The sequence below is a fragment of the Bufo bufo genome, chromosome 11 (assembly GCF_905171765.1).
Source record: "Bufo bufo chromosome 11, aBufBuf1.1, whole genome shotgun sequence".
Taxonomy (NCBI): domain Eukaryota; kingdom Metazoa; phylum Chordata; class Amphibia; order Anura; family Bufonidae; genus Bufo; species Bufo bufo.
The window spans coordinates 95,038,391-95,053,665 of record NC_053399.1 but is presented as its reverse complement, the minus strand read 5'-3'; the positions used below and the strand labels follow the sequence as shown (position 1 = coordinate 95,053,665).

General features: G+C 42.3%; 1 protein-coding gene across 1 annotated transcript in view; it reads right to left on the bottom strand.

The window, feature by feature from the left end:
* The window catches only part of CD84 (CD84 molecule), a 57,528-nt gene extending 57,204 nt beyond the window's left edge, over nt 1-324 (bottom strand). The window contains exon 1 of the mRNA XM_040411464.1: nt 250-324. Coding sequence (XP_040267398.1) covers nt 250-295 — 46 coding nt within the window. The 5' untranslated portion in view covers nt 296-324. The remainder of the gene's footprint in view (nt 1-249) is intronic.
* Between the last annotated feature and the right edge of the window lie 14,951 nt (nt 325-15,275).

The following is a 15,275-nucleotide window of genomic DNA, read 5'->3' as shown; positions in this document are numbered from 1 at the left end:
TATACACAGAATAAGAGCAGATACTGAGGATTACACCCAGTATACAGGACAGGAGAAGTGGTACTGTGCATGGTATATATATACAGAATAAGAGCAGATAGTGAGGATTACACCTAGTATACAGGACAGGAGAAGTGCTACTGTGCAGTGTCTATATATACAGAGGGGCAGTTATTGAAAATTACCCCCAGTGTATAGAACTAGAGAAAAAAACTAACTGATAATTTAAGAATAAATCACACTACTCACGTCTCACAAGAAGAAGAACAGTGAACCTCCAGAGTAAATGTAACATGGTAACCCCACTGTTTGATGAGTGCAGACTGGGAGTAGCTTCAGGAAACAAAGATTTCCAGAGTTAAACTCAGAGGGGAGGAAGTGACATGAAAGAGACTGTGGCTTCAACAAAGAATCTGACATGTGTCACACTTATCTAACCTACAGAAGCACCATCAGCATCAGAATACACATCACCAAGGTTGTATCACTACTAGCTCAGCAGAACACTGAATGTAATATCGCAAGAATATGACTACAATATACATATGTATCCTCATACCAGCTGTACATATGTAATTATATACAGGAGATGCCCAGGTTATACCAGCATGGTCCATATCACTATATACAAGAAGATGTATAACTTATACCAGCTGTACATATGTAATTATATACAGGAGATACCCAGGTTATACCAGCATGCTCCATATCACTATATACAAGAAGATGTATAACTTATACCAGCTGTACATATATAATTATATACAGGAGATACCCAGGTTATACCAGCATGCTCCATATCACTATATACAGGAGATGCCCAGGTTATACCAGCTGTACATATATAATTATATACAGAAGATACCCAGGTTATACCAGCATGCTCCATATCACTATATACAAGAAGATGTATCACCTATACCAGCTGTACATATATAATTATATACAGGAGATGCCCAGGTTATACCAGCATGCTCCATATCACTATATAGAAGAAGATGTATAACTTACACCAGCTGTACATATATAATTATATACAGGAGATACCCAGGTTATACCAGCATGCTCCATATCACTATATACAAGAGGATGTATAACTTATACCAGTCGTACATATATAATTATATACAGGAGATGCCCAGGTTATACCAGCATGCTCCATATCACTGTATACAAGAAGATGTATAACTTATACCAGCTGTACATATGTAATTATATACAGGAGATACCCAGGTTATACCAGCATGCTCCATATCACTGTATACAAGAAGATATATAACTTATACCAGCTGTACATATATAATTATATACAGGAGATACCCAGGTTATACCAGCATGCTCCATATCACTGTATACAAGAAGATATATAACTTATACCAGCTGTACATATATAATTATATACAGGAGATACCCAGGTTATACCAGCATGCCCCGTATCAGTATATACAAGAAGATGTATAACTTATACCAGCTGTACATATATAATTATATACTGGAGATACCCAGGTTATACCAGCATGCTCCATATCACTATATACAAGAAGATGTATAACTTATACCAGCTGTACATATATAATTATATACAGGAGATGCCCAGGTTATACCAGCATGCCCCGTATCAGTATATACAAGAAGATGTATAACTTTTATACCCGCTGTACATATATAATTATATACAGGAGATGCCCAGGTTATACCAGCATGCTCCATATCACTATATAGAAGAAGATGTATAACTTACACCAGCTGTACATATATAATTATATACAGGAGATACCCAGGTTATACCAGCATGCTCCATATCACTATATACAAGAGGATGTATAACTTATACCAGTCGTACATATATAATTATATACAGGAGATGCCCAGGTTATACCAGCATGCTCCATATCACTGTATACAAGAAGATGTATAACTTATACCAGCTGTACATATGTAATTATATACAGGAGATACCCAGGTTATACCAGCATGCTCCATATCACTGTATACAAGAAGATATATAACTTATACCAGCTGTACATATATAATTATATACAGGAGATACCCAGGTTATACCAGCATGCTCCATATCACTGTATACAAGAAGATATATAACTTATACCAGCTGTACATATATAATTATATACAGGAGATACCCAGGTTATACCAGCATGCCCCGTATCAGTATATACAAGAAGATGTATAACTTATACCAGCTGTACATATATAATTATATACTGGAGATACCCAGGTTATACCAGCATGCTCCATATCACTATATACAAGAAGATGTATAACTTATACCAGCTGTACATATATAATTATATACAGGAGATGCCCAGGTTATACCAGCATGCCCCGTATCAGTATATACAAGAAGATGTATAACTTTTATACCCGCTGTACATATATAATTATATACAGGAGATACCCAGGTTATACCAGCTGTACATATATAATTATATACAGGAGATGCCCAGGTTATACCAGCATGCTCCATATCACTATATACAAGAAGATGTACAGTTGCAAGAAAAAGTATGTGAACCCTTTGGAATGATATGGATTTCTGCACAAATTGGTCATAAAATTTGATCTGATCTTCATCTAAGTCACAACAATAGACAATCACAGTCTGCTTAAACTAATAACACACAAAGAATTAAATGTTACCATGTTTTTATTGAACACACCATGTAAACGTTCACAGTGCAGGTGGATGAATTATGTGAACCCTTGGATTTAATAACTGGTTGAACCTCCTTTAGCAGCAATAACTTCAACCAAACATTTCCTGTAGTTGCAGATCAGACGTGCACAACGGTCAGGAGTAATTCTTGACCATTCCTCTTTACAGAACTGTTTCATTTCAGCAATATTCTTGGGATATCTGGTGTGAATCGCTTTCTTGAGGTCATGTCACAGCATCTCAATCTAGTTGAGGTCAGGACTCTAACTGGGCCACTCCAGAAGGCGTATTTTCTTCTGTTTAAGCCATTCTGTTGTTAATTAACTTTTATGCTTTGGGTCGTTGTCCTGTTGCAACACCCATCTTCTGTTGAGCTTCAGCTGGTGGACAGATGGCATTAAGTTCTCCTGCAAAATGTCTTGATAAACTTGGGAATTAATTTTTCCTTCGATGATAGCAATCCATCCAGGCCCTGATGCAGCAAAGCAGCCCGAAACCATGATGCCCCCACCACCATACTTCACAGTTGGGATGAGGTTTTGATGTTGGTGTGCTGTGCCTCTTTTTCTCCACACATAGTGTTGTGTGTTTCTTCAAAACAACTCAACTTTGGTTTCATCTGTCCACAGAATATTTTGCCAGTACTGCTGTGGAACATCCAGGTGCTCTTGTGCAAACTGTAAACGTGCAGCAATGTTTTTTTTAAACAGCAGTGGCTTCCTCTGTGGTATCCTCCCATGAAATCCATTCTTGTTTAGTGTTTTACGTATCGTAGATTCGCTAACAGGGATGTTAGCATATGCCAGAGACTTTTGTAAGTCTTTAGCTGACACTCTAGGATTCTTCTTCACCTCATTGAGCAGTCTGCGCTGTGCTCTTGCAGTCATCTTTACAGGACGGCCAGTCCTAGGCAGAGTAGCAGCAGTGCTGAACTTTCTCCATTTATAGACAATTTGTCTTACCGTGGACTGATGAACAGCAAGGCTTTTGGAGATACTTTTATAACCCTTTCCAGCTTTATGCAAGTCAACAATTTTTAATCATAGGTCTTCTGAGAGCTCTTTTGCGCGAGGCATCATTCACATCAGGTAATGCTTCTTGTGAAAAGCAAACCCAGAACTGGTGTGTGTTTTTTATAGGGCAGGGCAGCTGTAACCAACACCTCCAATCTCATCTCATTGATTGGACTCCAGTTGGCTGACACCTCACTCCAATTAGCTCTTGGATATATCATTAGTCTAGGGGTTCACATACTTTTTCCACCTGCACTGTAAATGTTTACATGGTGTGTTCAATAAAAACATGGTACCATTTAATTCTTTGTGTGTTATTAGTTTAAGCAGACTGTGATTGTCTATTGTTGTGACTTAGATGAAGATCAGATCACATTTTATGACCAATTTGTGCAGAAATCCATATCATTCCAAAGGGTTCACATACTTTTTCTTGCAACTGTATAACTTATACCAGCTGTACATATATAATTATATGCAGGAGATACTCAGGTTATACCAGCATGCTCCATATCACTATATACAAGAAGATGTATAACTTATACCAGCTGTACATATATAATTATATACAGGAGATACCCAGGTTATACCAGCATGCTCCATATCACTATATACAAGAAGATGTATAACTTATACCAGCTGTACATATATAATTATATACTGGAGATACCCAGGTTATACCAGCATGCTCCATATCACTATATACAAGAAGATGTATAACTTATACCAGCTGTACATATATAATTATATACAGGAGATACCCAGGTTATACCAGCATGCTCCATATCCCTATATACAAGAAGATGTATAACTTATACCAGCTGTACATATATAATTATATACAGGGGATGCCCAGGTTATACCAGCATGCTCCATATCACTATATACAAGAAGATGTATAACTTATATCAGCTGTACATATATACTTATATACAGGAGATACCCAGGTTATACCAGCATGCTCCATATCACTATATACAAGAAGATGTATAACTTATACCAGCTGTACATATATAATTATATACAGGAGATGCCCAGGTTATACCAGCATGCTCCATATCACTATATACAAGAAGATGTATAACTTATACCAGCTGTACATATATAATTATATATAGGAGATACCCAGCTTATACCAGCATGGTCCATTACACTATATACAAGAAGATGTATAACTTATTCCAGCTGTACATATATAATTATATACAGGAGATACCCAGGTTATATCAGCATGGTCCATATCACTATAGGCAGAGTTTGAGGTCCACCTCCAGAGTACAAGTAGCAAGGCCTTGCTCAGCATGGCAGACCAGTTGTTAAAGTCGTTTCTTGTTGGTTGGCAGGTAGGCCACCATAAACTATATCTTACCACACTTGGTCATTAACATGGGTAGTCCCTGGGCGCTGCTGAGGTTGTCAGTTCTGGTTCTGCTAAACAGCTGATACAGCCTGCAGTTGGGAAAGATGGTATTGGAGACAGAAAAACTTGAACATAAAAGTAACTCCTAAGTAAAGATTATAGTATCAAATGCACATTATATAAAAAAATAATAATGTTCTACTCCACATTCTTATTCTCAAGCACCTTCACATTTTTATTCCTTGTTGCAGCATTATATATTCATATATATCCATAGTTACACCTTTTTCTTGGAGTACAAAAATCACTTGCATCATTGCTGAATGTACATCAAACTGTTCTCTGCTACAATTTCACACGTCGACAAACAGCTGCTCCAAGCCCCATCATTCCCATTGTGCAGTCAATGAAGGATTTATGGCTGCAACACTGCACTCAGCTACACAACCCCTCTGTGTAATATCCCTGACACTATACAGCCACTATACAGCCGCCCAGCTTACCTGGAAACACATATACCCACCACACCCAGAATTGACGATGATCTCTATAGCCTATTTTTGATGTTGCCTTCCAACATCTTCTGGTGTTCATTCTGTAATCAATCAAAAGCTTATAAGAACAAGTCAGCATACTCCTATAATAATAATAATAATAATAATAATAATAATAATAATAATAATAATAATAAATAAAACATCCTTTGTTAAAACTGAAAAATGTTCACAATGATATCACAAATCCCTTAATCATTTTAAATGTCAAATGGTCTTAATCAACTCTTATATAAGTATGATGGTTATATACAGGGAGTGCAGAATTATTAGGCAAGTTGTATTTTTGAGGATTCATTTTATTATTGAACAACAACCATGTTCTCAATGAATCCAAAAAACTCATTAATATCAAAGCTGAATATTTTTGGAAGTAGTTTTTAGTTTGTTTTTAGTTTTAGCTATTTTAGGGGGATATCTCTGTGTGCCGGTGACTATTACTGTGCATAATTATTAGGCAACTTAACAAAAAACAAATATATACCCATTTCAATTATTTATTTTTACCAGTGAAACCAATATAACATCTCAACATTCACAAATATACATTTCTGACATTCAAAAACAAAACAAAAACAAATCAGTGACCAATATAGCCACCTTTCTTTGCAAGGACACTCAAAAGCCTGCCATCCATGAATTCTGTCAGTGTTTTGATCTGTTCACCATCAACATTGCGTGCAGCAGCAACCACAGCCTCCCAGACACTGTTCAGAGAGGTGTACTGTTTTCCCTCCTTGTAAATCTCACATTTGATGATGGACCACAGGTTCTCAATGGGGTTCAGATCAGGTGAACAAGGAGGCCATGTCATTAGATTTTCTTCTTTTATACCCTTTCTTGCCAGCCACGCTGTGGAGTACTTGGACGCGTGTGATGGAGCATTGTCCTGCATGAAAATCATGTTTTTCTTGAAGGATGCAGACTTCTTCCTGTACCACTGCTTGAAGAAGGTGTCTTCCAGAAACTGGCAGTAGGACTGGGAGTTGAGCTTGACTCCATCCTCAACCCGAAAAGGCCCCACAAGCTCATCTTTGATGATACCAGCCCAAACCAGTACTCCACCTCCACCTTGCTGGCGTCTGAGTCGGACTGGAGCTCTCTGCCCTTTACCAATCCAGCCACGGGCCCATCCATCTGGCCCATCAAGACTCACTCTCATTTCATCAGTCCATAAAACCTTAGAAAAATCAGTCTTGAGATATTTCTTGGCCCAGTCTTGACGTTTCAGCTTGTGTGTCTTGTTCAGTGGTGGTCGTCTTTCAGCCTTTCTTACCTTGGCCATGTCTCTGAGTATTGCACACCTTGTGCTTTTGGGCACTCCAGTGATGTTGCAGCTCTGAAATATGGCCAAACTGGTGGCAAGTGGCATCTTGGCAGCTGCACGCTTGACTTTTCTCAGTTCATGGGCAGTTATTTTGCGCCTTGGTTTTTCCACACGCTTCTTGCGACCCTGTTGACTATTTTGAATGAAACGCTTGATTCTTCGATGATCACGCTTCAGAAGCTTTGCAATTTTAAGAGTGCTGCATCCCTCTGCAAGATATCTCACTATTTTTGACTTTTCTGAGCCTGTCAAGTCCTTCTTTTGACCGATTTTGCCAAAGGAAAGGAAGTTGCCTAATAATTATGCACACCTGATATAGGGTGTTGATGTCATTAGACCACACCCCTTCTCATTACAGAGATGCACATCACCTAATATGCTTAATTGGTAGTAGGCTTTCGAGCCTATACAGCTTGGAGTAAGACAACATGCATAAAGAGGATGATGTGGTCAAAATACTCATTTGCCTAATAATTCTGTACAGGGTGTATATATATTATTCTGTCCCACACAGCACACATTATTAATATAAACAATAATGCCTTGGATAATTCTGAGAGAGAAGAATCATTAATCTTTACCTTTTTCTTGTCTTTTTTCCTGCAATTAAGAGGACAAACAATTTATATTTATTGATAAAAATTCACTTATCATATCAACAAACTTTCTAACAACTTTGAGTCTATTTATGTTAATCCTTCTGTTCTTCATTCCTCTTACTTAAAACTTTCACACATTCCTAAAGCTGCTCAGCCCCCCTTTTTGCCTCTTATCTCACAAGCATTTATTCATCCATCTTTCATGATACACATGCAGAGCTTAGTAAAGGGGGTACAAAGAGATATACAAAAGCTGAGACCGGATGGGGATGGGGCCATAAAATAACCTTATCTATGTGTGTCTATGTCCCTTAAACAAAGAATAGTCCAGACATATCAACCCTTGTTTGAAGGTTAAAGGCCATTCTTCAAGGGCTCTAATCTTTCTCACCCTATCAACAATAAACATATTTATTTGCTCAAATCCCATTTCTGACACCAAGTGTTTTTAAAGTGAATTTGAAGATTTTAGAATAAATAGGCTTAAACAGGCTAAGCGATAAAAAATATCTACTTAGTGTGGTTAAATATAAGGTAAAACAGACAAAACACATACAGAATAAATAATATTCACTTGGCCTACACAATTCAATATGGAGGGGGAAACTTCTGTTGCCATGTCATAGCACATGTCCGACACCCTATGGTGATACAAGAGAGAGATAGTGACCTACAAAATCGTACCTGGATGATGTTTTCCATGGAGTTCCAGTTTATACCTTTTAGCTTCTCCTCCTAAGGATGTCCAGTGTGCAGTACGCATGCCTCTGAGATAATTACTCAGGAATGCAGCCTTCTCAGCACAATGGTGGCTTTTGAATATGTTATCTAACTATCCTTAACTAACTATATTACAAGGATTATAGAAGGCGATTCAATAATTAAAGGAGACTGAACCATTCAATACTAAATTAAGTATGTAAATAGGCTTACAACACAACAGGAGATACCTAGGTCATTCCTCAAGAACACAATTCATCATGGGTGATACTACTGTATATTGTATAACATGCACAGGGCACATTTTGTATATTAAAGTGACTAATGGTCAGAAATTGGAAAGTTTAGAAGACATTCGTGTGTGCATCCATATAGTGTTGGTGGGAATAAAGCCATGATTAAGGTATTGGTTGATATACCGGTCTTACCACACCTCCTTTACCTACCATGCCCCACCTGTCCTCCCCCCGGTCCACCCACCATCATCCCTAAAATAACCACACAACTCCTCAAATGGATTTAATTGGCCACAGCTGCCACTTATTATTAACATAAATACATAACATATATACATAACCACAGACAAAGGAGGTCCTGGAAGCCCCCAAATTGTCCACCTACACAACCACACGGCAAATCCACCTTGCCTCCAGCCGCAGTATACTAGCTCGGAGACACCCGGTGGTGGACGCCTCACCAAACCGAACAGGTAAGCCCCACCATGAGAGTCCAGCCCCCACCATAAGGGGCCCTCTCAACCTCAAATCCCGATCCGTACTCCCAGCTTCCAGTACCTCCTGCCGCCAACAACGCGCAACTTGACCCCCACCCCACTCAAGCTTGCGCATTCCGCCACACACCCAGGGCTCTTTCAATTCCATCCTGCAACCCCAGTGACCATAAATCAATGCCCACTGCATTCAAATGAACTCCATCCCTCCTCCAGAATTCCCCCACCCCGTCCTCCAACTCCCTATGCCTTACTGCAACCGCCCCATGCCTCGCCACAAATTTCCCGATAGCCCTTTAATCCGAGCCTTGTTGATTCTATCGACCGACCGTGCCTCCCTCCACTTCCTACGAGGCACAATGTCCGACCACACCACCACTATTCCAGGAAACAGCGACCAAAGCCTCAATAAATCAAATTTAACATCCCGAATCAAGTTACGCACCGGTGTGACCCCCAAATCATTACCCCCACAATGCACCACCAGCACATCTGGGGCCCGATCCAAACGCACAAATCTATGTATTTCCCGCAACACCCCCCCCACAACATGCCCCTAAACCCCAACCACCTTACCAGCGCCACTTCCTCTGCCAACCCCAACTGTCGACCATGCTTTCTAACGTCCGCCCTAAGCGCACCCCACCACACGAAAGAGTGTCCAAGGATCCAAACAAGAGCCATCGAGGAACCTGAAACAACAAAAAAAACACATTAAACATCCTGCCTCATTAACCCCTCTCACACCAAACGATCCAACCTGACGTACGATCTAAACCTTACAGATTCCCACCTACCTATCCTCATAATCTGCTCATCACTCAGCCCCAACCTAGCTGCTTCAGTCGCAGCCCCGATCCTAAAGGAATGCCCCGTATACCTCGCTGAATCCACCCCCATACCAGCCAAACACTTCTTCAACACCGCCACAAATTGGTAACTAGATAAAAACGATCCGTCCTCATGCCTGAGCAAGGGGCCCTCCACAAAACTTGCACACTTCTTAAAGTCCACCAGAGAGGCCACCGGACACATCATGCACCCATGCACTGCAAACAAAATGACCCTACAACCCCTGCCTTCCATATCCGTCTTGGACCCCCTCAACCAGATTACCACCCTGTCCCAACCCACATCTACGTCCTCCACAGACAAACCTCGCTCTTGCCCACCAATTCGCCCAACCTAAAAGCACCAAAAAACGCCAACGAGAAAGCCACTTTAAACAGCCGCCGTTCCCATACCGAAAAACATACCAAGTGAACCTGCCTCCCAATACCCAACAGTAACTCAAACGATATCGGCCTCCTGCCATCCTGATACCGCCTACCCCGCTTCCAACCACTCAAAATCTGCTTAACCAAAAAAGTCTTAGACAAATCCGCTAAACCCCTGAACTTAAACCCGAAAGCCAATCCTGCTACGCACCTGTTAACCCGCGCCACAGACCACCCCTCCTCCTTCATTTGCCCTAAAAACAACAACAAAGGAACCTCTCCCCCATCAACCCCCACCCCTAATCCCGCACACCACCGTTCCCACCCAGCCCAAGCCTTCTCATATGCCGCCCAAGTTCCGTCACTCAAGGATGCTCTAAACCAGGGGTCGGCAACCCCCGGCACGCGTGCCCGGCATGGCACGTGAATCTGTCTCTGCTGGCACGTGTGAGCGGCTGTCAATTACGTGATTCGCCCACCCACCTCTGACATTGCCGCATTTCATTGGCTTGCAAAGGCGCGCTGAGGAGGCTCTCAGCGGTCTGCCCGATCTCCCGCCTGCAGTGCCTGGCGGTTCCCTCGTACAGCAGCAGAAATTGTTCCCTGCCCAGTTTCATCAGGAGCCAGAGCGCAGTGGAGAGAGCTGAAGGATCACCCTGCAGGTTTACGGTATGTGCCCCATGCTTTCTCCATGCTGTCTGTATGCTGCCCAATTTTACTTTATGTGTTCCATGCTGTATGTATGTTGCCAAGTTTTACTTTATGTGCCCCATGCTGTGTGTATGCTGCCCAGGATTACCCAATGTGCCCCATGCTGTCTGTATGCTGCCCAGGAGTACCCAATGTGCCCCATGCTGTCTGTATGCTGCCCAGGATTACCTAATGTGCCCCATGCTTTCTGTATGCTCAGGATTACTTAATGCGGCCCATGCTGTCTGTATGCTGCCCAGGATTACCCAATGTGCCCCATGGTGTCTGTATGCTGCCCAGGATTACCCAATGTGCCCCATGCTGTCTGTATGCTGCCCAGGATTACCCAATGTGCCCCATGCTGTCTGTATGCTGCCCAGGATTACCCAATGTGCCCCATGCTGTCTGTATGCTGCCCAGGATTACCTAATGTGCCCCATGCTTTCTGTATGCTGCCCAGGATTACCTAATGTGCCCCATGCTGTCTGTATGCTCCTCAGGATTACTTAATGTGGCCCATGCTCTCTGTATGCTGCTCAGGTTTTTTGTGGCCCATACTCTCCATATACTGCTCAGGATTACTTAATGTGCCCCATGCTCTCCTTATACTGCTCAGGATTACTTAATGTGCCCCATGCTCTCCTTATACTGCTCAGGATTACTTAATGTGCCCCATGCTTTCTGTATGCTCAGGATTACTTTACGTGCCCCATGCTCTCCATATACTGCTCTGGATTACTTTATGTGCCCCATGCTTTCTGTATGCTCAGGATTACTTAATGTGGCCCATGCTCTCCGTATACAGCCAATGTTGGTCCTCAAACCTGCACACACGCAGATCCCCCCAAATGCACTGCAGTATCTTGATCCACAAATAGCATTGATTTTATTCCGCTCCTATATATTAGGACAGGAATAAAATCAAAGCTATTTGTGGATCAAGATACTGCAGTGCATTTGTGGGGATCTGCGTGTGTGCAGGTTTGAGGACCAACATTGGCTGTATACAGAGAGCATGGGCCACATAAAGCAATTCCTAATCTTTTCCTAACTCTTCCAGGCTCCGGAAGTCCTGACATAACCAGCTAGCCAGAACCTTAATACAGTACAAAAATGGCAGCAGTCGTTCTTTTCAAACTGCGTGGACAAATGACTTTGGTTTTGTTAAGAGAGGAGATCGAGCCATATGTTCTCTATGTTGTGAACATGTTGTGTGCCGAACATCGAGTGTGCGGCGTCACTTTGAAACAAAGCATGAGAAAAAGTTCAAAGATGAAGCAGACAGAGCAGAAAGTATCAGGAGAGCTGTGGCAAAATATGAAAAGCAGAGTGTTTTGTTTAAAGGCCTAAGCAACACTAGAACTCTGGCTACACAAGCCAGCTTTAAACTTTCTGAATGTATTGCCAAACATGGAAAAACATTTACAGATGGAGAGTACTTGAAAGATACCTTCCTAAGCAGTGCAGACATTTTATTTGATGGGTTACCAAACAAAGAGACAATTATTTCAAGAATTAAAGATTTGCCAGCTTCAGCAAGAACTGTAGAACGAAAGATTTCACTAATGGCAGAAAATATCTGTTCCCAGCAATCTGATGGACTGACAGATGCACCGGTGTTCAGTGTGGCTGTGGATGAAAGTGTTGACATCAATGACATCCCACGGTTAGCTGTTGTTGCACTATACTGTGGTGGAAACAGAATGCGAGAGGAACTCTTCTGCCTTAGGCCCATGTATGACACTACAAGAGGAGAAGATGTGGCAAGAGCATTTACTGACCATTTTAACAAAAAAAATATTGACATGAAGAAAATCTTTGCCATCACAACAGATGGTGCCCCTTCTATGGTGGGGAAGCAAAAGGGGTTTGTGAGTTTAATTGAAAGTCAGATCGGTCACCCAGTCATGAAATTTCATTGCATTATTCACCAAGAAAATTTATGTGCCAAAATATCTCATTCTGATTTGAGTGCTGTTATGAACACAGTAGTTAAAATTGTTAACTATCTTATTGCTCGCTCATCATTAATACACCGACAGTTTCGAACACTACTGGAGGAAATGGAGAGTGTTTATAAAGATTTGCCTCTACATTGCCCTGTAAGATGGCTCAGTGGCGGGAAGGTTTTGGAGCGGTTTGTGGAGTGTTTTGATGCGATCCACACATTTTTAAAAGAGAAGGGTTTGCACTACCCAGAGCTAGAGGATGAGCAATGGCTAATAAAACAGTTTTTGACAGATATTACAGGACATCTCAACACACTCAATCGGCAATTACAAGGCGCAGGACAAACTGTGTTAGCTTTGTTTGATGCATGGAAGGAATTTCTGGTGAAAATTAAAGTATTCTCTCGTGATATTTAAACTGGAAGCTTTCGTTATTTCAGCCACTTAAAGAGTTTATCGTCACGACAAGCTGTCAATCCTGATGCCATCATTCAGTACGTTGAAGGACTTGAGCTTGAATTCTCCACCAGGTTTAGGGACTTTGAGCAAAATGGCCCATTGTTTTCATTTTTGATTCATCCAGAACATTTTGAAGAGAAAGACCTGTCTTTACCTCATTTTGAATGGATGGGGATTGATGAGTTTGAAATGCAGCATATTGAGTTTAAAACCTCTTTGCTGTGGACATGTAAATTCACAGAGCTCCGCAAAAAACTTGAAAACCCTGACACTGACCAAGCAGCATCCATTGTGGCTTGTTGGGAGAGTTTACCAGAAAAATTTTATATTTTTAAAAAAGGTGGCCTTTGCATTAATCTCTGCATTTGGATCCACATATATGTGCGAACAGATTTTTTCTCACATGAAGACAGTGTTAAGTCCATCTCGAAGCCGACTCACAACTGATAATTCGGAGGCGTGTGTGCAGCTGAAAGTAACATCCTACAGGCCAGACATAGCACAACTGAGCCGTGAAATACAAGCACAGGGATCACACTAAAACTGTAGGTCCTGTTTACTTTTCAGCACATGTAAAAATGAACATGTTTTGTGTGTGCACCAGTTATTCAATTTTTTCACTTATAGCTGTGCTGCTAATGGCAAGGTAAACACCTTTAATTAATTAGTGAGTTTAACTTACTATTAGCAGTACAACTATGTACTTGTACTGTATAAAAAGTATAAAAACACTATGGAGCGCTGTTGTTCAGTGGCACTCGGTTGTCTGATGGTTTCAAAAATGGCACTCGGTGTGTAAAAGGTTGCTGACCCCTGCTCTAAACAGTCCCGCTACAGTACCTCCAAGATTTCCCACATTGACGCCGGACAAACCAAACCTTCCAGGTCCGCCTCCGGTGCCAACTGCCGGAACCGCTCCCACTGCGAACGAGAAAGAGCATCAGCAATTGAATTAGACACCCCCTGGACATGACACGCAAGCACCCATGCATTAATAGACAGACACTGTAACACCATATGTTGCAACAACCGCACCACAGGAGGGGAGGAAGCAGTCAATAAATTGATCGCTTGCACCCCCCCTAAGTTGTCACAATGAAAGCGTATCTTCTTATCCCGAAACTCATCACCCCACAACACCACCGCCAACACTATCGGGAAAAGCTCCAGCAACGCCAAGTTCCGCACCCATCCCTTACTCACCCATGACTCAGGCCACCTGCCCGCACACCAATGCCCCCGGCAATACACCCCAAATCCCACCCCCCCTGCGGCGTCCGAAAATAGCTCAAAATCAAAATTATCAATCACCTCCGGCAGGACCAATGCCCTGCCATTAAAATGTTGTAAAAACCCGTCCATCCTACCTAACCGAACCTCCCCTGCCAATTTATCCGCCAACACTTGGGCGTGTTCGAATGCCGAACACAAATTCTTTCCCCCCCAAACCGCAGGCAAAGGATCCGACGGAATTATAAACCCAACCGTAAACACCTCCCGCAACCATTCTGCCACTTCCTGGTTAGGGTATCTATCTAAGAACGGACCCATCCTTTCCACCCGCACCGGAGTCCGACCCTTTTCCAGCACCCTCCGCACCCCCTCTCTGTTTAGCCCCCCTAAAACACCTGTTTGCTCCATGATTCCCCCCGCAATTGGCACATTCATGTTTGAATCTGCACTTTGTGCCGAACTTACATCCCCCTTGTTAAACAGGAAGCACTGTCCCTTTGCGGACGCGGGCGCCAATGTAAACTGCCCAGACCCCCCTGCTTCCCCCCGAAAGGGCTGCGCTTGTCTCCCCGGCGCCCCTCATCCATAAGCCAATATCCTTATGGTCCCACAGCATACTTGGGCGGACCGCTTTCCTCTGCCTAAACTGCTCGTCATACCTTAACCAACCAACACCCCCAGGGCCGTCTTTGCCGCAGGGCAAAAGGGGCAGCTGCCCCGGGCCCAGTTGCTCATGGGGGCCCTGGCCCA